General features: G+C 50.5%; 1 protein-coding gene across 1 annotated transcript; it reads left to right on the top strand.

The window, feature by feature from the left end:
- Positions 1 to 16,378: 16,378 nt before the first annotated feature.
- Positions 16,379 to 22,677, top strand: IL1RN (interleukin 1 receptor antagonist). Its single transcript, XM_082642470.1, has 4 exons — positions 16,379 to 16,528; positions 18,756 to 18,844; positions 19,970 to 20,082; positions 21,334 to 22,677. The coding sequence occupies exons 1-4, from the start codon at positions 16,413 to 16,415 to the stop codon at positions 21,547 to 21,549; spliced, it is 534 nt and encodes a 177-aa protein (XP_082498596.1). The 5' UTR covers positions 16,379 to 16,412; the 3' UTR covers positions 21,550 to 22,677.
- Positions 22,678 to 22,936: the final 259 nt, after the last annotated feature.

Genomic DNA, 22,936 nt, shown 5'->3' with positions numbered 1-22,936 from the left:
CTCCGCAACAAGAGAAGCCACCGCAATGAGAAGCCAGCGCACCGCGACGAAGTGCAGCCCCCGCTCGCCGCAACTAGAGAAAGCCTGTGCGCGGCAACGAAGACCCAACACAGACAAAAATAAATAAATACAATAAATGTGGGTTAGAGAAAGAACAGAACTAAAATGCCATTCTACAATAGGCTGAGGGGGAGGTAGCTGACCTTAAAAGTGCTCATAAATCCAGGTAGTTTGGGGGAAGGAAGTTTAGATATTTATTACCTCTGGACTCTGGAAAGTAAAATATTCATGGTAAAATTTCAATAGTAACTACTGAAAGAGCAGAAACAGAGTATGTAACTTCTAAACCAATGGGGGGGGGAACTCAAATAAAAAATAATAATACCTCCCCACCAAAAAAAGGCAAAAGAGGAGACATAAGAAGCATCGAAAAAAGGCTAAAATAGAAAAATTTAAAATTAAGGTAGTAAAGCAAGTCCAAATATATTAAAGATGACAACTAAATGAACATGAACCAAACTTCCTAGTTGAAAGATTGTCAGATTGGATTTTAAAATCTGGCTTAATTGTATTTACAAGAGACATGACAAATATGAAACAGAAAAGTTAAAAGGGAAGGGATGAAAAAACACAGCCAAGCATGGACTGGAAGAGAGCTGGGGCCACTCGGAATATCAGAGCAGAATTTCATTGAGAGCACGAACAGGGAGGGGAGGGCCACAACCTAGTGACCAAGTATTTAATTCACCACAAATATATGACACTTCTGAACTTGTATGACTGCAAAATAAACAAACAAACAAATAAATAAATAACCTTGCCCTACATAAAATTTTGAAAGAGCCACAGCCATCAGCTGACAGGTACATACTATGTCCACATTGCTCTACTGAAGCTTTGCTCATTTATTAAAGTGCTATCATCGTTCCCATTTCACAGATGGGGAAACTGTCCCCATACAGGAAGAGGTTCTACCTGAGCCATGCCTTGGCATCTCCTGGGCTCCGCTCCCTCCTCATTGAGCCCACACCTCACTTGGCGAACTTTTTTTCATCATCTGTTAGGATGAGGATGCCGTGCTTTTACCCAAGGACCGAAGTCACTCTCGGATCAGATCTGGATGGACTCTGGTTTCAAATGAATCAAGAGGCCCCGTGGTACATCTGACCCCAGGTTAACCACTGTACACACACACACACACACACACACACACACACACACACACACAGCCTTCTCTTGGATTAGCACTGGTACCAACACGCAGACCCCAGGTCCCACTCTGGAGCTGTTTGAGGAAAGTGCTGTCATTCTGGTCTATAGGAAGCCCTCTTTTCTGTGCCCCTTTTTCCTTATCCTGGGGTTTCTTTCTGTGCTGAGGGCTTGAAATCCTGGCTTCCACAGCCTGCAACTTTCTCTGATCAACCATATCAGGTCCCCTAGCTCATGAACCCCAGAAAGGGCCTCAGACCAATCCCAAAATTAAAGAAACAGATCTTGCTGCAAGAGACAAAGGCTTTCACTCCCTTCCACCATTTGAGCTTCTGGGTAGAAACAGGTTCAAGTGCTGGCCAACCTGTGAAGCTCCCAGCATCCCCTCCACAATGACTCCCGTGGCTTTGGAGCAAGCTCCTCACCGGGCAGGAGGCTGATCCCTTAGACCCCGTATCCTGCATGTGTAGTAAGAAGGCCACCTTCTATTTGTAAAGGACTTAGCAGTTCCCAAAGCACACCCACAAATCCAGTCTTGTTTTTAATTGGTCTTGGCAACAATGCAATGAGGGAAGTAAAAAGTAGGTCAAGTGTGTATGACCCCCATTTTAGAGCTGGGAAAATCGAATCCTAGAAAGGAATAAAGGCTTGTCTGGGAACAGTCCGTGGGTGAATGAGAAGTTAAGGTTTTTGGAACTGAAGCTCCTGACTAGATGTGCTGATCAAGTGCTTGATTCGTGAAGGAGGTGTTTGGATTGTTAAGCAGCCTCCGAGTCAGACAACTCCGTCCCTCAGTTTCCTCATCTGTAGAATAGAGGATAGTTATACATTCTAAAGACTGTCGTGAAAATTCAATGACAGAGTTCATATGATAGCATGACAGCTGTCATTAGTCACTGCCACTGTAGTAGATGCTGGGGGGCTGCTTCCCAGGTCACCACCCTCACCAGCCCCATTGAGAATGGGCCACAGCCGTAGAGGTCACCTCGCCCTTCCAAGGGAAATGACCAGTAAATGTGGGGACATAAGGCTTGACTCCCTTCCCAGGGCCACCCTAGCTCCAGATTTTCTACGGGATGGGTGGAGGCCTGTGTGACTGCACCGCAGTTCAGCTTTTCTTTCGGCTTAGTTCCTTCTTTCTTCACTCCGTACAGGTGTGGATTCTGAGTTAACTCCCCAGTAAATGCCTGCATGCTAATCTCCATTGCCTGCTAGATTCTGTGCACACATATAAAGACCACCCTCTGTCAGTCAGGCATGAACCATAAAGAGGAGTGCCTTTGCAATGGAACCATCCACACAAAGCCCTCTTTCTGGAGTAGCAGAGAGGCTGGTCGGGCTTAGGTGTGCACCCTGTGTGCCTGCAAGAGACCAAGACAGGCAGGCCCTCCTGACATCCAAGTCCATGACCCTGGCCCCCAGCACTGGGATCCAGTCATCCGGGGTGGCCTCTAGGTCTAGGACAAGCCCAGACTCTGGGCCGTTCTGTTCTTGGGCATAGGCTTCTTTCCCCAATGATGCAAGACTTTGTAACAGACCACAGGTCAATTGCACCTTCCTGTTACCCACCAAGGAGTGGCTTGTAGCTCAGTCTCTCCAGGAATTCTGAGGTACTGCAAGACTCTGTGGTTGAAATGCTTCTAGTTTCCCCATGAAAGCCCCTGGTCTCAGAAAAGGAAGCATTCTCAGGTGACTAACGTGTGGGTCAGGGCTTCCCAGGGTCCAGCCACCCCTGAGACATGAAGCAAACAACAGAGATACACTTTAGCTCAGGTTGTTTTTCTTTGGGAGGGTGAGGTGGGGTAAGATAACTACCACCAGCTCCCCAACTCCTCCTCCCCCAGATAAGCCTACCATGTAAGAGGGAAAATGCAAATTGAAGAGTTGCCAGCCTTTCCCCCACTTCCAACCTGATTGCTACCCCAAGTCTCCCCTGTTGGAAGTTCTGTAGCCCCCAGTTCGGCCAAAGTCCAGAGCCCTTGATGGGGTAGGTGGACAAGGGTCTGGATGCCAGGGCCCCCATCACCCTCGTCCCATTGCTTTTCCCCTTGAACTCTGCATTTTGGCTCTGATGACTTATCATTGCCTGAAGCCCCCAGCACTGCTTTCTCTCCCTTTGGGTCCTCTATCCCATCCTCCTCCCTTACCTTTCCCATCTCCCTCCTGTGACCCCATCCCCAAGCCTGATTGGGGTGCCCCTGTTTTGAGGGAGCCACAAACCCTGTGCTTCCTTTATCCACTCACACATCACCCCGTGATGTCCTTTTCCTGGAGGTGTGAAGACTGAGTCCGGTGAGGATGAGGACACGCCCACCTCACTCACCTCTGTGCCCTCAGGGTCTAACGTAGCACCTGGTGGGGGTGGGTGGGGAGTGAATCTTCTTGGAGCAAATGTGCTTTAGGTTTATTTATTTATTTATTTTTATTATTTATTTATTTATTAGTTTCTGCTTTATAACTAAGTGAATCAGCTATACATAGACATCTGTTCCCATAACCCCTCCCTCGTGTGTCTCCCTCCCTCCCACCCACCCTATCCCACCCCTCCAGGTGGACACAAAGCACCGAGCTGATCTCCCTGTGCTATGCGGCTACTTCCCACTAGCTATCTACTTTATGTTTGGTAGCGTATATATGTCCATGCCTCTCTCTCGTTTTGATTGTTGGTTGGTGTTGATTGTTGGTGGGCAGGAACCAGCCCACCTTGAACTCGCTGGCAGCTCTACCCCTTAGCTGCTGGGAAAGCACCAGGAACTGCTGCTCTTCTTTCAGACACAGCTTGGACACCGCCAGGAGGATGCAGCTGGCTCTGACTCCTGTCCTGTGCCCGGTGCAGTGCGGCCGAGGACGGGGTGAGACGGCTGGAGTGAGAAAAGGAGGAGCAGCTCGCCAACACGAGGCAGCGTGGCCGGCAGACAAACCTCAGACGGCGCTACTGAAGCGTGGACTCACCCGGGAGCCTGTGGACTCACCCGGGAGCCTGTGGACCGGATGCACCGTACAGATGCAGGAAATGATTCTTCCCATCATCAACCTGTGCCTTCCTGGACTGTCCCTTCTGGAATTTCAGGTTGATTGACCGCTCAGTTTCCTTATGTGCTGTTCGTTGGCTTTTATGGGATTATTTAATTGAAGGCTTCGGTTGCAGGAGACAGGACACGCTTGAGCTAGCCTCGGCTGTGACGGGGAGTTTGTGAGACGGGACACAGCAGCAGGAAGTACAGGATCTCGTGAGAGATCCTGAATGGACACTGAGGTCATGAGACATGGAGGCATCATCATCTATCGGCTGAAGGCCACTGCCTCCTCACCTCTGCGTCTGTCTGTCTGTCTGCTCCTTTCTTCTCTCCCATAGAATCTGCTTCTCTCTCTGTACATCTGCCGAGGGTGGCCCCTTCTAGAGCTGATGGACTTCGAAGTCTTGGGTTTGAGAGCAGCTACACGTGGCCTGGCCTCTCTGCTTTTTACTTCCTTATTCCTGGCTGTGGGTTAGTTTGAAGCAGTTGGCCTCACAGGTCCAATCAGCTATGGCCTGGGGACAGAGTCGGGATGTTGAAGGTGACTGGCCCTGTGTGTTGGGATGCAGAGGATGGGGGTAGTTTCCAGAAGAGGGGATCATGGGTTAAGCAGAGTCGGCATGTCTTGACCTTGACGGATGTGAACTTGTGTGTTTCAACGTGTGATCACTTATGAATGTTATGCTTGGGAGTCTTGTATATCTGTGGCGATGTACGTGTGTGTGTGTCAGAGAGAGAGAGGCACCGTGTCCATGTGTGGTGGCTTCCTATCCATTCTTTGTTTCATTTCTCCATGTGGCAGATCCTGTGCTATGGGTCAGGGACACAGCGGAGAACAAAGCAGACACAGTCTTTGCGGTGACCTGCCAGGGAGGCGGGTGTTGCACGGAGTATCACACAAATGAGTGTCTGAGCTGAGGTCTTCAGGGAGAGGCTGGTAGACTAGTCAGCAGAGCAGGGGAGGGGAGAAGGTTCCAGGCAGGGCACAAGCAATGCCAAGGTCCTGAGGTCGGGGGAAGAGGTGGATTTGAGGAATCAAAAGCAGGCCTGTGAGGCTGCAGTTCAGAGGACAAGGGCGTTGTTTTGCAAAGCTCAGCCCAGGCCTGGTGGCGTAGACTCTTAGGGACGCTGTAAGGGCTTTAGGGTTTGTCTAAGACCATGGGAAACGGCTCGAGGGTTTACAATCCTCAGAATTGTAAAACCGATGCCATCTCTTTTCACAACTCAAGTTCAGTGTCGTGGCCTCATGTCCCTAGAACGGCAGGAACCAGGTTGCCCCCTGGGTATTGCTCTCCTGGCTGCGGTGGAGGGAATCTCCCCCCACCTCCCCCGCCTTCTTAGTCTTCCCATGGCACCAGGGGCCCTGCCTTGAGCCCGGCTAGTGGCCCAGACTTCTGTTTCCACATTATGACTTCCCTTTAGGACCTTGGGGTCTCTCCTGCCAAGAGACCTCACCTGCGACCGTCTGAATCCAAGATAGGGATTCTAATGACATCCAGCCTCAATATCTCACTCCCCCCATCCCACCCCGCTGTGCTTCGTCCTTGTGCAGGGGGCTGGCCCAAGGCAGGTCAGTCACTGCCACTGGGGTTCTTCAGAAGCACCCCGGCCTCCGTGGCCAAGGGGCGCCAGCCACCAGGAATCCCCAAATCCCCAAATGCCAGCTCTTCCCGCAGCTGCCAGTCTTCCAACTCTGGGACATTGGGCTCTAGGCTTCCAAGGGTCTCTGGGTGCTCAAGGCCAGGCTCTGATCCCTCAGAGCTTTGCAGACTTGCAGGAGTGCTGGCAGGAGGGGAGAGTTCTTCAGTTGGGCAGGGCCCAGGGGGGTTAGAGGTGCCCACAAGTGGTCCTCCCACCCTGGATGTGCCCCGTGTCACGGAAGCCCCAGCCTCTGCTCTGATCCACGTGCCATCCCCGGGCCCTGATCGGTAGCCCAGTTTACCATCTCCTTACTGACCCTAGGCCAAGCCAGGCCCCTGGTTCCCCAGGGGAGACATCAGACCCATAGCCTGTGAGACTATACTTAAATGATGCTTCCTGTGTCCTGAGCACGTTTATTAGCTCAGTCCTCACAACCCCTCTACAAGGGGGGCCATAGTCTTACCCTCATTTTCCAGATGTTCCCAGAATCCCACACATATAGTTCGTGAGGCTAGGGATCTGAACCTCCAGGCCCCAGAGCCCGTCTCCCAGAGCGGCCCTCCTGATGTAATAACAGACATGCTCCGCTCCAGGCTGCCCCAAGGCCCAACTTTCCAGGTTTACAAAATTGAGTTCCTGATTCTTCAGCAAGAAAACATTTCTCTACAAAAGCTGCTTCAAAAATTCCCAGCCCCAGCTCAGAGGCCCTGGCATTCTAGGTGGTGAGGCCGGGCTGCAGAGAGCAGGAAGTGAGGCCCTGTGGGAAGTCCCTGCGGTTAGGACACCAGGATGGGGCCCTGCCCCGCTCCAGCACCCTGCACCTCCTGGCCTGGCTTCAGACCCCATGGGCTGAGCCAAGGAATGAGCCTGGGCCACAGAGACTGTATGAGGGGACAGTGAACTGCTCCTCCCAGACCCTTCTGGAGAGGGTCCTGAATGATGGACACTTCCTCAAGCGACTGGCCTCTCCTTCCCTGACAGAGGCTCGAAGGTGACAGGATCAGGGTGGGGGCAGCCACTAGGCTGGCCTCCCCTTCCCCTGCGCCCTGCGGCATTGCCTACAGCAAGGCCCTGCTGCAATGCGCACGATTTATAAAGCATTCTAGAGTCTGCCCATCATTCTTCTTCCAGCCAGCCCCTCCGCTATGGCAGGGCAGGGAGTGACTGCTTCCTCTGCAGTTATCAGAATGAGGGCCTGGAGAACGAAAGGGACGCATCCAGAGTCACGCAGCTGCAGACCTGGGGATGAGACCCTGAACTTGGAGCCTGGCGGGAAGACCCTGCCACTGTTCCCATGCATCCACCTGGGTGGTTTTAAAGATTCTGCTCCCTGCTGGCAGGGTCCAGGGCATGAAGCTAGCGAGCAGGTCAGTTCTGAATGGCAGAGAGGAAGAGAGGGTTGAGAACACAGAATCTTCCAGAGAAGGTTGGTGGAGAGAGAGTATCTGAGCTCGAAGACAGCATCATGCCAGGGTTGGGCATGGGGCCTGAGGGTAACGGGAGAAGGGGACGCATACCTTCTGCTCCCTAAGCCAAGCCCCAGCCACATGGGTCGCAATCCAACCATGATGATCCCACCCAAGGGCCTTTGTGCTTGCTGTTCCTCCACCTGGAGCACTCCTCCCCTTTCTTAATCATTCAGGTCTCAGCTCACATATCACCTCAGAGAGACTTCCCCTGACCACTTTCCCTAAAATCGCACCCACCCCACGTCCCTTGAAAACCTCACGTCTCTTCTTTCCCCTCTAGCACTTCCTGCCATATGAAGTTCGTTTGTTTACTTGTTTCTTGTCTGCCTTCCCCATTAGAACATCAGGGACCTTCTGTGGCTTTCCCCCGAGGCCCAGAAAAGAACCTGGCACACAGGGTTAAGTCCACCCACGTTGTCTGGATGAAGGCGTGCATGCAGGCGCCATCTGACGGTGGTTGGGTTTGGGTGGGCACAAAGGTCCAGCCCCACTAAGCCTGCTCAGCGCCTCCCACGTGACCTCCAGTTTTATGCAGGTAAGAACCAGTTTGACTTCTGTTAGCCTGAGTCACCTTTCCGGAAGCTGGGCTTGCCCACCTCCTTGCGGTGGCCAGCCCTGCGTGGGTATGTGGGAAGGCAGGCTGGGGCTTCTCCTCTCATCCTCCTCAGGGAATCAAGAAGGAGGGAGCAGCTCTGCCCTGGGAGGTGCTGGTGGCACAGGTTGTGCCTGGCTGCTCTTCCTTCCTGTGCCAGCGCTCGATCTGGAGCCAGAGACTGGAAGACCTTGGAACACCTCGTCTTCTACCAGGCCCTCCCCATAGGTTTAGGTAAGCTCCTTCCACTCCTATTTTGCCATCTGAAACATGGGACTGAAAAGTATTTGCAAAATGCTCTCAGACTCTGAAGAGTGAGCTTCAAGGGGAATGTCAAGGGCATGGAGCTCCAGGCTTGTCTGGGAGACCTGGCGACTGTACAGACAACAGCCTCCATGGAGAGACCATGCAGATGCTCTGAGGCAGGGGCTGAGAGCCCCATGCGTGCTGGGGGAGCAGGTGGACCGAGGAAACATGCCTGCCGTGCAAAAAATCTTGAAGCCCTTGGAGTCACTTGGTCATTTCCCACTGTTGATACAGATGTGGAAAATTGGAGAAATGTTTCTGTAAAAAGAGAGAAAGAACAGTGTGAGCTAAATGAGAAATACTAATAGAATCTGGTCCTCAACCATAGGTCTGAGGAGTAATAGGGAAGGGTAGGGACTGTGGAGAATTAGGGGTTGTCACTAGTCAGTTCCACAGGTGGGTTTTTCCATGAGAATGCAGGCCCAAGTGACCAGAATTTCTCATTTTTCTTCTTCTTTTTTTTTTCCCCACACCATGCGGCATGTGGGATCTTAGTTCCCCAACCAGAGATGGGACCTGAGCCCCCTACAGTGGAAGCGCAGAGTCTTAACCACTGGACCACCAGGGAAGTCCCAAAACTTCTCATTTTTCAAAAAGAATCAGATATTCTGATTTTGTGATGTGTAGCATTCTGATTAAATAAAACAATAAAGTGAGAAAATAAAATATTTAATCTATGAGCTACTGGCTTGCAACCTCTGGTTAAGTAAGATACATGAGGGGCAGAGAAAAGATCTTAAGGTTGGTGGTCTGATGGTCCAGTTTTTAATTCTAAGTTGGCCTCTAATGGGTAAATTATTTCTCCTACCTGGGTCTCACTTTCCGCAATGTCAAGAGGAGGCTGGCAAACTCGGGGTTTCAAGGACACAGTAATGACTAATACTTCCACAGTGCTTACTACAAGCTGGGCATTCTGCTGAACTATTTACATGGTTTACTTCATTTAATTCTCACAATAACCATAAGGGGAAGGACTATTATGGTTCACATTTTCAGAAGAGAAAACCGGGGCATAGAAGGTTAAATAATTTGCCAAAGGCCAGACAGCCAGTATAAGCGGAGGAGCTGGGCTTGACAGCAGACAGTCTGTCTCCAAACCACTGGATATGCTCTAGGGGTATGGAGACCAAACGAGATCAGGGAGCGAGAAGTGCATTGTAAACCACAGCAGTGATTCCAGGAGCAGCAAACCTTCGCCCTTCCCCCAGTGGGTGTAACAGTCTCCAGTGGGGTGCATTAAACTCTTAACCCATGGTCTTATGTATTTTTCAAATGTGTAAGGGAAGATGCAACTCTCAGAACCAGACAGTGATATGCTGTGAAGGAATCACTATACTTATAAAAGGTTCATTCCAAAATATTTTAAGCTGGCACATAGTAGGTGCTAAATAAAGTGTATAACTTGAACTGGATTGAATTCAGGAGATAATTGCATGTAAGCCCAGTGAAGACACCATGTCTCCTGGGAGGAGGAACCACATTCTCCATCTAACGCCAGGAACATGGGTGGTACCACTGATGCCAACCAGAGACTGGGGATCTGAGAAGAGAGAACCCAGTGAGATTCATGGTTTGACAGAAGAGCTGGGAAAGTGAGGACAGAGACAGGATGAAGATGGAACCACCCTGAGTGTATTCTGCATTACCCTGGACAAGCCATTTACCTCACTGGACCTCTGTTTCCTCTCTACACTGCTGAATTTATAGCTAATGTGTGTGAAGGAGGGGGAGGAGGTGAAGAAGTGACAATGAAAAGGTAAATCTTTTCTACGACCTAAGTTTTTTTTTTTTTTTGTGGTATGCGGGCCTCTCACTGTTGTGGCCTCTCCTGTTGCGGAGCACAGGCTCTGGACGCGCAGGCTCAGTGGCCATGGCTCACGGGCCCAGCCACTCCGCGACATGTGGGATCCTCCCGGACCGAGGCACGAACCCATGTCCCCTGCATTGGCAGGCGGACTCTCAACCACTGTGCCACCAGGGAAGCCCACGACCTAAGTTTGAAAACAATTTTAAGCTACTGAATGTTGACCATATCTTGATTACATAGTTGGGGGAAATTAACTATGAATGGCTTAATTAAAAATTAACTTGATTAGAATGAGAGTGATTGATCAATATTATATCTGCTATAGTCTCTGTCCTTGAGTGGAAGACTTACTAAGGCTTTGGGGTCCTCTGGTGTGCTTTGCCTATATGTCTATTCATCTAATAAAATGGACAACATCTCTGCTACTAGGCTAATTGGCAAGGTACAATGATTGATAGTTAATTGTGCCTGCAATTTGCAGCACTAGCCACAAGATGGTGCCAGTACCTTCTTAGGGTTTGTATGATAAGGAGGCAATCATCTGTTTTCCGGGGACTGGGGGGTTTCCTACGATGCAGGGCTTTCAGTATTAAAACCAAGAAAATCCTGGAAAAACTAGGGCAATTGGCCACCTTAGTCCATAACAAGGTAAAGAGGTTTCTCTTTAACCTATGTAAGGTCTTAGAATCATCTTTTCTTTACTAGCAAAAAACCTCCTAAAATTTCCAAACAGTTACAGAATAAATCATTGCTCTATAAGATGTGAGTTCAAACCAAAAGGAACAGCATAAGAACAAAGATAATTCTTGTTCCTGTGCAATAAAGCAGAGAAGAAAAAAATGTCATCTGCCTCTCTGGCAGGACTGCAGTGTAGGAAGAACGGGGTTCAAATCCTGGCTCAGCCAGGATCTGGGGCAAGTGATTTAATCTTTCTGAGCCTCGATTTCTCATTCTACAAAGTGAGTATAAGTATATCCCCATCTTGAGACTGGGGGTACATATACCTGCCTTGCAAAGCTATATGAGGACTAAATAAGATCTGTATGAAAGCGTACGACACAGAGGCCGGAACACCGCAGGCAAGAAACAGGGTAGTCCCCTCCCCCAAGTTCCTGTCCTTCCCCTTCTCCTCCTGCCTGCAGAGAAGCTGCCTTACAAAGCTAATCAATCATCAAATCCCAGAAGGCAAGAGTAAACATGTACCTTGGAGAAACTTAAGATAACTAGGTAAATAATGGCTTTCAGTGCAGATCCATATCAAACCCAGAAACTGCTGGAACAAAGATCATCTTGGAAAACTCTGAACCTCAGAAAGAATTCACAGTGAGTTTACCATTTACATCTGGGAAGAGAGCAAGCGTCTTGTAAAGCAGCAATCAATCACAGTTGGCTTTATACACAGTCTCCTGACGTTTACCAGCCAGGACAGGCAACTCGGTCATTCTGATGGCTGCAGCTTGGTGGGCAGAGATGCCCAGGAGAACACCTGTCTCCAAACCTGACCTGCTGCTATAGGGAGCTTCTAATAAACTAACAGATTTGGTTAAAATTGACTTGGCTGCCTGGCAGGGCAGGGTAGCTGGAGATTGACAAAGAGAAGACAGCAGATTATACTATGGGGACTTGTATTTCTCATCCTTTTCCCTCCTCTTTGCATTAATATATTTACTCACCTCCTGGAGAGAGTAACAGGAGCCTTTGTGCCATTATCTTAGTAAAAATTTACAATGTTTGGACAATAGCACTGCCTGTATTGTGCTGTAACACTCAGGCATTCAAGAATTGGCTGAAGATTCTGAATATGAGATTTAGCCATTACAATGTAAGGTACACACCTGTCCACCCAAGCTTGTTGCTTAAGTGTTTCCCAGGGACACTTGGATGACAACAAATGTAGCTCCAGGAGGCACAGCTGGAAATGCACCAAGATTCATGGATGTTTCCTGATAAATGGGATTTATTGGTAGAGATTGTTTCTTGGGAGGGGGATGGGACCTGTGGGGTGAGCCATTTGGGCTGAGGAGAAGGAAATTTGGAGTTGGGAAAAGTGGGGACAATTTCTGTCTAGAAAGATGAAAGAGCACTGAAATCTCCCTGTCCCCTCAGGGTGCTGGAGCCAGGAAGAGCCCATCTCTTCCCAACTTCACATTCAGTGACGTGGGTGGCTTGAAATCATCTGTGGTGGGCATATCTACACCAGAGAAATTGGCAAATGCTACAAGTCAGAACTCCTTTTGGAGATCCCGCTGGCAACATCCACTGCCAAGATCAGGGTTACACCACTGCCCTGCTTTCAGGTTCAATCACCCCAAAACTTCGCCCAAGTCTAATCCATCTGGCCGCTGTTCCCAGGATGGTCTTAATAAAACAAATATGACAGTGCCACCCTCTGATTCAATTTTCTTTTAGATAAATTCCCTGCTCCTTGAAGTGGAATTAAAGGCCCCTCCTTCCCTGGTTCCTGCTCAACCTGTCAATCACGTCTTTGGGCAGACTCATGGGGCCCGGGGGTGAGGGAAGATGCAGTTTGTATTTTATCTCCCACTGAGTAGGAAGGGCCCCCCCACTAGACAACCCAGGTTTGGGCTGGGACCCTGGAGCGTGAAAAGTGAATGGAAATGGAGAAGTGAACAGAAATGGACTCTGGAGCATGAGAAGTGAACAGAAATGGATTTCCCGAAGCCCAGTTCTGACTCATCTCAAGCCCTGTTTGGGTGAAGTCACCTGGGGCTGCCGTGCTCCTGGCCTCAGTGCCCAGAGAAAGCAAAAGTGAATTGTCTCTGGGTACATACAACATCATCCAGAGCCTCAAATCATCCCTACAGTTTTTGCTACACAGTGTCCAGCAGTTAATAACAAGTAATCAGGCATATGCAAGACAATGTGTGTACCAGAGAAAACCAGACAGTAGAAGGAGACCCAGTGGGGGTTCAAATAATGCAGTCAACAGGGGCAGCCTTTGTAAGAACCCTGAATGAATAATAGGATCAAGGGTGTAAAGGACAAGATTGCAACTTTTGGCAGAGAACTAGAAACTCTACAAAAAAGGAAGCAAATGGAAATCCTAGAACTGAAAGATGCCATTAACTGAAATTGAGAAAGAGCTGGCATGTATTGAACACTTCCTATGTGGGCAGACTGCCCTGAACACTGTACTGGCATCAATAATGGAGGTTCACCCATGTGGTCTCCACGGAGCCTGTCTCGTGTCACTCCTAGGACCCGGACTTAGCCCGGCTGTCCTGTTTCCCTTTAAGTGGGCCTTAGTCATTTCTGTTGTCACCGGTGTCTAGCAGGGCAGGGCGCGGCACGTAGCAGGCACCAGTATAGCTGTGATGCCTGGTGCCCGGGGAAAGCACAGGATGCTGATTGGGAAGCAGAGTTCACTCCATGGCGTGGTCATTAAGCTTAATTCGGGAAGCAGAGTGATGAGTGAGCACCCGAAGGGAGAATACGTTTAGTCAGAGATGTCCCGTGGGTGGGCAGACATCACAGGGACACCGACTGATTTGATAAGATGGAGCCGAGAGTGGAATTGTGGCCAGAAGCGTGAGGAAAGGGAGGAGGATTCTCCTCCCCTGCTCACGCCCGTTTCCCCCCCACCCCGCCACAGGAGTGAATCCCTTCCCTTTGGAGTCAAGCAGCCTTGTTGGACATGTTGACGGGGATCAGGGCATTGTGACTGTCTCCTCCCACTTTACCTGGGGTAATGAATCAGACATCATACCTCCCTATTGTTTAAGTAGTTCCTACGTGCCAAGGTCGGGGCTAAGTACATCATGCGCAATGTCTCCATCCTCAAAGCAACCCGTGACAAGGTTTCCTTCTATTATTAGCCCCATCTAATGGATAACGAAACTGAGAGTTGTCTGGCATGTTGTCTGGGTGGCCCAGCTCATAACTGACACAGGAGAATGCAGCCCGAAGTCGGCCTGGCCCCAGGCACTCCCGCCCCCCATGTCCAGAAAGACTTGTCAGGCCACAGAAGGAAAAAGATACAGATCTAGGAGATGAGGTTGGGGGGAACCCAGGGCCTCTGGTCTCAGGGAGAAACCTGTCTCTTAGAATTTGGGTTGGGAATGGAGAAACATTTACCCAGGCACTGCAGTGTGGGCAGGACCTTGTCCCCTTGGTCTCACCGTGGCAAGTCACTGCTCTTCTGCAGTATGTAAGGACAATTTTTTTTTTTTTTTTTTTTTTTTTTGCCGTGCCGCATGGCATATGGGATCTTAGTTTCCTGACCGGGGATCAAACCTGTGCCCCCTGGAGTGGAAGCACAGAGCCCTAACCACTGGACTGACAGGGAATTCCCTTTAAGGACAATTCTTGAGTGACGGTGACTTAACAGTCGAGGAGTACTTCAGAAGTAGCCTAACAAAGACAAGTAGGAGAGAACTTATCCTGGGAGATGGCAAGCTGGCTTCTTCCCTTACAGCAGGTGTGATGACCAAGGTATGCACCCGATGATTCATAAGTGTTCCAGAAATGATAAACCCCAATTCAGCAAATACTGGAAGTGGCAAATAATCAAGCAGGTTCATACACATCGCCTCCTTTAGCCAGCCCCCCGCAAAACAAACAAAAACAATCAACCCCCCAACACAGCCCTCAAAGGTAGGGCTCAAAGGTATTTCTTACATGTGTTTCAAAGGTGAGTAGGAGCCCTCGAGGTCGCATAGCTTGTGGGAACAGAGCAGGGGATGTGCCTACGTGCCGTTTTGTCCTACTCAGGGAGATAATTTTTGCAGAAATATTTCACTTGCTCTGGAAGAGGAGCTCATTAAAGATCTGAGAAATTCATTCGCAAACTTCCTCTTTAAAAAATTTTTTTATCGAGGTATAATTGACATATCACATGACGTGAGTTTCAGATGTACAACATAGTTATACAATTATTTTTTTGCTTGTGATGAGAACTTTTAAGATCCACTCTCTTAGTAACTTTCAAATATGCAGTGTACCCTACCTCTCTGACCGATTTTACCCTCAGCCTCTGATGGGTGGGTTGAAAATAAAGTCAGACTCCTCAAGATCTGCTGCTGTAATAGGAGACCCCTGGGTGGGAGTCAGGAGACCTGGATTTCTGGCTACACCTTTGCCATGGAAGAGCTGTGTGACCTTGGGCAGGTGCCCTCCTCTCTCCGGGTCTTTCTGGGTCTTCTTCAGAAACAGTGCTGGGGTGAGGTAGGATGATGCTGAGTGCCCATCCAGTTCTCAAAGGCTACAGTCTGCGCTTCTGCACGAGCGTTACATTCTCCTACCATTTAGATCATGTAGGACCCACTTCACCTCTTTTCTGTCCATTAATAGGAATGTACTTTCTTTTTTCCTAACTGTCTAGAATGTAGTAAGAAAGGAAGTTAATGTTTCTTGGTGCCCACCGTGAGCAAGAGCTTTTGCCTTCCAACCAACCTGCCTTCCGTCCTCCCTCCCTTCCTTCCTTCTTTCTGTCCCTGTACCTATGAGAATGACATAATCAACCTCATTCTGAGAGTGAGGAGAGAGAAGCAGACACCCAAATAAGTGACTTGTTCCAGGTCACACAGGTGGCAAACGGCAAGTGCTAGAGGTAGATTTTGCATTCATTTCCGTCCCACGCTGAGTTCACCCCATTTTCCCGAGACCATAACTTCAAAGACGTCGATAACAGGAATAGGGTTGGTTTCAAAGCCCCTCTCAGGAAGTTTACTCTAAAGCAGGAGGCGGCAAACTTCAGGCCAAATCCAGCCACCACCTGTTTTTTGTAAATAAAGTTGTATTGGAACACAATTAAATTAGCTTGTTGGTTTACAGATTGTCCAAGGCTGCTTTTCAGCTACGACAGCCGAGTTGGGTAACAATGACGTACGGCCCCGCAAATTCTAAAATGTTTGCTATTTGGTCCTTGACAGAATGTTTGCCAGTCCCTGGTCCAGAGTCCAGCAAGGCTGTCCCACCTTCAAAGAACACAAAGTGACCTGAGTCTGTCACGTGTGCTGGGAGCCCGGCCACTCGACTTCTTAGGAAGGGGGGCTATTTCTACTCAAATCTGTTTTTGCAAAGTCTCAGGATACCTGTCGGGCAGATGAGGGGCTTAGGTTTTCAGTGTGCTCTTCTTCCCAGGAACTCGGTGAAGGGGAAATAAAAATCTCAATTTTGGGGAAATTGCACAGAGGAAAAGGGGAGGGAATGGGTTACAACATCCCATTGCGACACTCAGCAGGGCTGAAAGTGACAACAGCGAGGTTTCTCGTTTTGAAAATGTGAGGGCGTTTCCGTTTCTCACAGTGGGACAGGGTGGCCGCAGCCTGGTCTGGGTGAGGGACTATTTTCTTTATAAGCAGCTCCTCTGGGTCTGAAATGGCAGTCTCCCATTGCCTTGTGGTCACAGGATGGAAGTCTGCAGGTGTCACCACGGTTACCTAATCTCTCTCCTCCTTTTCCTGTTCCATTCAGAGACAGCCTGCCACCCGCTGGGAAAGAGACCCTGCGAGATGCAAGCCTTCAGGTAAGGCCGACCCAGAGGAGGTGGGGCTGGACGGGTAGAAAATGGAGACAGAACAGAGCCGTCTGTGGCTGCCAGGCTCCATGAGGTTTGGGGTGGAAAGGGATGCTCGTTATTCAAGTAAGAGGCTACCACATCCGTGGTCTTCGGGACTTGTATTTCAAAATATCCCAAATGTGCAAAGCTTGGCTGGAGGCCTGGCTGACTTACCCAGAGACCCTGGCAACTTGGTGACAGACACGTGCCCAGGAGCCATGCTGGGGTTCGGGCCTGGCAGAGCACGCCAGGCAAAGAGGCGGAGAGGGGGGCTGTGGGCAGGGCACAGCCCAGAGTGGCAGACTAACTGTTAACAGTGCCTGTCTCTGTTGATATATCAGAGGGTCCTGCTCCCCTGGAATCTCAGTTTCCTCATCTGTGACATGGGGTTAATGCTAACCCTGCCTGCATTACAGGGTTGATGTAAAGGTCAAATGCACGGATAACAGTGTGACGATCTTTTGTGAGCAGTAAAGTGCCTGGAAACGATTATGATTATTAAAAATTGGGTCAGGGACTTTGTGAGATGTCATGATCCCTGGCTGTAAAAATAGCAGGCTGTGATGCTGATAAAAACAGAACACTGTCTGAGTGTGGCCTCTGGGCCATGATGTCCCAGGACATGTCCGGGTGATCTCACCCTCCAACTCTGAGTTTCTCTTGCCTGAGGCTCTAGGCTGGGACGCTGCGTGCCTGTGTGTGTTCCAGAGAAGTCCCTCCCCCAGGGGTCTGCCTCTGTCTCCTCCCATAGGCTGGGAGCTCCAGGAGATGCTCCAGGGATGTTTAATCCCTTGAGAGGGGATTCAGCTCATCCAGGAACTAAGAATAATCCCAAAAGGTCAAATGCTCACTCGTGCCAGGAATTTTACAGTTTGCCTGACCCCCTCTCATTAGGCTCAGGGGCTCGTCACAGCCACCTGCTGAGGTGGGTGTTGCTAGCCCCCTTTCACAGGTGAGGAGATGAAGCACAGGTCCAAGGTCATGCTGGTGGGCGGCTGGGAGTGGAGGGTCCGAGTCGCGGCTGGGGCTCTGTTTACTGCATCTCACTGCTGCAAGCCCTGCTCTCAGCCAGAGGGGTCCTTTACCAAGAAGAAAAAACTGGAAGCCAGAAACAGGCCATGGGGTGAACTGGAGGGGAAGCTGACTTGTCCCTGGGGACAGTGGCCCCTGCCAGACCCAGAACAGGCCACTGGCCAATAGAGGACAGGCTCTGGGGACAGACCTCCAGAGTCTAAGGCTTGGAGGGAGTTAGCTGCAAGGGGCTTTGACCCTGGAAACTTCTAACCCTGTGCCGTGGGGGCCACTAGTCTTGGATGACTCTTAAAATTTACATTTAGGGCTTCCCTGGTGGCGCAGTGGTTGAGAGTCCGCCTGCCGATGCAGGGGACACGGGTTCGTGCCCCGGTCCGGGAAGATCCCACATGCCGCGGAGTGGCTGGGCCCGTGAGCCATGGCTGCTGAGCCTGCGCGTCCGGAGCCTGTGCTCCACAACGGGAGAGGCCACAACAGTGAGAGGCCCGCGTACCGCAAAAAAAAAAAAAAAAAAAAAAAAAAAATTTACATTTAAATTCATAAAAAGAGAAGAAAATAAAAAATCCAGATCCTTGGTCGCACTACGTTTCAAGAGCTCAATAGCTGCATGTGGCTGGTGGCTACCATATTGGATGGTGCAGACATAGGACATTTCTGCACCCAGGAAGTTCTGTTGATGGTGTTACCCTAGAGCCTGCTTTGCTGAAGTAGAAGGTGGCTGCCCTGGGAATGTGAGCAAGGAGCAAGACAAGGAGAGGGGTAGAATGCAGGTGCACGGCTCACCAACTGTGGGAGTTGGGCCTGTCTCTTTTGTTTTTTTTCATTTTCAAAATATATTTCTTATTTAAAATATTTTTAAGTTGCTACTTATTTTATTTTTTGTTGAACATTTAATTTTATTTTTTAAATTTTTATTGGAGTATAGTTGATTTACAATGTTGTGTTAGTTTCAAGTGTACAGCAAAATGAATCAGTTATACATATACATATATCCACTCTTTTAACCAGTGTTGATCTCAGTCTCCACATCCATGATATGGGTGTCTTAAGTACTACACCCCAGGCAGAGAGTTGGACACAGATTCCATGAAGTCTGGGGAACACAGGAACGGGCTGGGCACATAGAAACTGTCCACTACAGCTAGGTCCTTCTGTTTTTCAGAATCTGGGATGTCAACCAGAAGACCTTCTACCTGAGAAATAACCAGCTAGTTGCTGGATACTTGCAAGGACCAAATACTAAATTGGAAGGTGAGTGGTTGCAAGGAAGGCCAATGTGATGTGGGCATTGGTCACATTGCCTGGGGTCTGCAGCATTGTGGCCCAACCTTGGGAACTTTAGGTGTGATGTCCTAAACCCTGCTGGTTCTTTGTGGCCGAGGTTGAAGCTGGAGAGGCCTGGCCACTGAAGGACACATACAAGGACAGCCTCAAGAAGGCAGAGATGGGCGGAGTCTAGGTTGGGAGCCACCACCTACAGGCACCATGGTCCCAGGGCCACCTTGGGGGAGGTAGGGCCCAGAAGGCAAGCTCAGCCCTTTCCTTCCTCTGGTGCCTAGGAAGCCCCCGTGTTCCTGTGTGATCAAACTCTCACTCCCACTCAAAAGTAATACACCATCAACAAGGCTGGGTTACGTCCCTTCATCATGGACACCACATTTAGTCATGTTCCATATCCATGTCAAACTGGATGAACTTGAACAAGTTTCACCCACTCGTTCCTCAGTTTTCCCTTTAGTAAAAGAAGAGCTGCTGGATCATGGGACGTGGGGTTCTTTCAGCACCAGCCCTCTAGGATGTTTTCACGTCCCTGTTGGCTGGCTTGGTGTCATAGGATGACATTACCCCCATCCCCTTGTTCTCTGTCCCCGTCTCACTCTTAAAGGGTGTGAGACCCACCTTTCCTGTCCTTTTGGTAATTCTCCTAATGAGGGCTCTAAACACAGAGAGGCTGAGATGTTCACTCCCTCATGAGGGCATGGAGACCACGGAGGGGAAGAGGCGGGTTTAAAGTCACCCAGGCTTCTGTGGACCATGCCCCGGGGCCCCACTCATGACCTCGTGTGCTGTTTTCCCTGCCCATGGGCATTACACCTGTTGACCTAGAGTGCAGGGGTCCTGGGGAAGGGAGGAAAGGATAGAAATCACCTGGAGAAGACTCTAGGTGCCTTGGACCTCGAGGAGTAGCTGGCTAGTGTGCTTGGTTTGATCTTCTGTTTGGATGCAGACCAGGAAGGGGGGCCTCACTGTCCTTCTGACCTTGGGGTTTTACTTAAGGGGCTGGAAGAATTCCCAGGGAGAGTCCAGCCTGCTGTGTCTTCGTCATCTGTGCCGCCTCTTCTCTACAACCTGAACTTCCCCTTTGTTCTTCCCCAGAGAAGATAGATGTGGTGCCTGTCGAGCCCCATGCTATGTTCCTGGGGATCCATGAGAAGAAGCTGTGCCTGGCCTGTGTCAAGTCTGGTAATGAGATCAAGCTCGGGTTGGAGGTAAGGACCCGTCTCAGATTAACGACCACCTCAAACTCGGTGGCTTAAAACAAGCACAATATGTTCTTTCTCATGATTCTGTGGGTTGACTAGGATCAGCTGGGCAGTTCTGTGCCACATGGTATAGCTGGGGTCCCTCCTCCAGCCACGTTCAACAGGGAACTTGGCTGGGCCTCATCCTCCAGGCTCTCTTCCCACAGGGTCTCTCTGAGTTCAGTTGCCAGCTTGAGCTTCCTTATAACATGAGTGCTGGCTTCCAAGAGGGATTACTCCAAAAGGACAAGCCTCAATGTGCAAACGCTGATTAAACTTTTGCTTGTAACATACCACTAATATGCCATTAACCAAAGCTAGTCACGTGGCTAAGCCTAGCCTCAACGAGGGAGGGGACTGCCAGGGTGTGGACACCAGGAGGCATGGCTCCTTTAGGGACCTCAATCTCTGTATGCTGCTCTCTTGCCCAAGGGTCCCCAACCCACTTGGACTTACCCTCTTTCAGTAAAGCCAACCTTTGGGACCATTCTCTTCCAACCCTTATCTACTCAAATCCATGAGCTGGCATCCCATCCAAGACCCTGTACTCCCGTGCAATATTTCTTATTTTTGTGGTGGTGGGGGGTGGGGTATGCCGTGCGGCTTGCAGGATCTCAGTTCCCGGACCTGGGATTGAACCGGAGCCATGGAAGTGAAAGCCTGGAATCCTAACCGTTAGGGCACCAGGAAAATCCCCTGTGCAATATCAATGGGCTACCAGCCCTGGGAAAAGAGGGCTTTGTATCAGGGGATTGTTGGACAAAATCTGAACTCAGATTGTGAGTGGCCGTAACTATGGCACTGTCCCTTCTGTCCACTAGTGGACAGGCACTTTATTGGAGCGGGGCTACCTGCTCTGTGTGGACTTGGAGTGACCACGATAAGGTGTGTAACATCTCGCATGGACTGCGATACCCTGCCCACCTTGTCCACTCCCCCCTCTCTTGGAGGTGCAAACACGACAGACAACCAGCCTCCACAGGCCTTGGCTTCTGCTGATGGTGCCATGTGTTTACCAAACATATTGGCCGAGGGCTGGAGTGACCAGATTTCCCCAAATCAAGGTGTAACCGTGGGACAGCCTCCTTGTGTCACAAGACCCGGGACACTGGGTGTCCTGCCATGGTCTTCGGGCCAGCATTTCTCCATGGGCAATCACGGGGCCAGGTCGTGGGGGCTGGGGTGCAAGGACCTCTCTGCTCTTCCCTTGGCCCCCAGCCGGTAAACATCACTGACCTGAACAGCAGCAAGGAGGAGGACAAGCGCTTCACCTTCATCCGCTCCGACAGTGGGCCCACCACCAGCTTTGAGTCGGCCGCCTGCCCCGGCTGGTTCCTCTGTACAGCGCTGGAGACCGACCAGCCCGTGGGCCTCACCAATACGCCTCAAGATGCTGTCCAGGTCACCAAGTTCTACTTCCAGCAGGACCAGTAGTGGTGGTGCTCAGCCTCCCCTGCCCCCTGCTCCCAGCACATCCATGACTCCAGAGATGCCTCTCCCTCCCGCCCGGGGGCTTGCCATGGTTGCAGTGAGTGCCCAGCGGGGCAGCCTTGGCTGGGGGCTGGGCCCTTGGAAGGAGGTACAAGAGCCCTGGGAACAGCCTCCTCTACTTACCCAGCCTCCACGAGGCCTCCGCCAGGTCTTTCTAAAGTGCAGATGGAATCACGGCCCCGCTCAAAGCCCTCAGGGTCGCCTGTGCCTTCAGGGTAAAGTCCAGGTCCCCTGGCCAGCCCCAGCCCCTCCCTCACCTCACTTCCAGGCCCCAGACCCCGCAGGCCACTCGCTGACCTCCCCCCAAGGGGCTCCCATTCCTCTTTTTACAAACTGGTGCTGCTCCAGGGGCAAGATTTTTAGGCTCTGTGGCAAAATGGAAAATAAGTGTTTCCTGGTATTTTTTTTTTTTTTTAATTAAGACAGCTTTGAGAGAGAGTCCTTTATTTGGAGATGATGTCCTTTCTGGAAGGGGGTGGAAGATTCAAATATCCCCTTGGTTAGGAAATGATGGTGAAAGGAGGTGATAGCCTTTCCTCTTTGTCTTTCTTGTTTTTGTGATGCCCTGACCTGTAAAAATGAAAAGTTAGTGGACTAGGTTGGTCCCTAGTGTTTTTCTTTCTGGAACGTTCCTAGAAGTCTAGACCACCCCCGCCCCCCGGCCCAGGCCCCGAGCGCCCTGTCCACTGCAGACCTCCTGCAGCTGCCTGCAGTGCTGTCCCCTTCCCTGCCCTCCCGTCAAAATCCCCCAGCTCCCAAGACACAGCACAAATGTGGCTTCTCCGGACCTCCTGGGCGGAATGAATCGCTCCTTGACCATTTTAGCACTTCCGACACCCTGAGACTTGTTTGGAAGATGTTGTGCCTCTGTCTGTCTCCCCACCATCCTGTGAGCCCCTGAGAGCAGGGACCTTGACCGGCACCCCCGCCCCCCGCCATGTCTTAGGTCTCTGCAGGGCCAAGCACATGGCCTGGCCCTCAGTGAACGTGTGTTGTATGTGTTGAGTGGAAAGTTTCCTATTCCCTGTGACTTGAGCTTTGTTTTACAATAAAACCTTGAAAACTTGAAAACTCATCTACTTTGCTGGCTGTGTCCGTGGCCTTGCCGGGCTTGGGGCAAAGAGAACTGGAAACGGGGGGCGGGGTGGAGTGTCCAGCGACAGGCCTTTCAAACCCTGGGCCCGGGCCTGGGTGTCTCTCCTCTGAGTCCTTTCCTCCTTGGGCCTCACTCTCTTCGAATACCAGGGGAGCAAATCTCTCTGCCAGGAAGGTGCGCAGCACCATCGTGCACAATAGCCTCCAACTGGAAGCAACCCGAACCCCCAGCCCA

This window comes from Mesoplodon mirus, assembly GCF_964341445.2.
Source record: "Mesoplodon mirus genome assembly, chromosome: 14".
NCBI lineage: Eukaryota > Metazoa > Chordata > Mammalia > Artiodactyla > Ziphiidae > Mesoplodon > Mesoplodon mirus.
Note: the sequence above shows the minus strand (reverse complement) of the source record. Positions and strands in the feature narration are given on the sequence as shown.

Excerpts from the sequence above, each read along its gene's own strand:
- IL1RN (XM_082642470.1), top strand. The coding sequence starts at position 16,413 with ATGGAAGTCTGCAGGTGTCACCACGGTTACCTAATCTCTCTCCTCCTT. Across the intron at positions 18,845-19,969 it reads ACCAAATACTAAATTGGAAG|AGAAGATAGATGTGGTGCCT; the intron begins GTGAGTGGTTGC and ends GTTCTTCCCCAG. Across the intron at positions 20,083-21,333 it reads AGATCAAGCTCGGGTTGGAG|CCGGTAAACATCACTGACCT; the intron begins GTAAGGACCCGT and ends CTTGGCCCCCAG.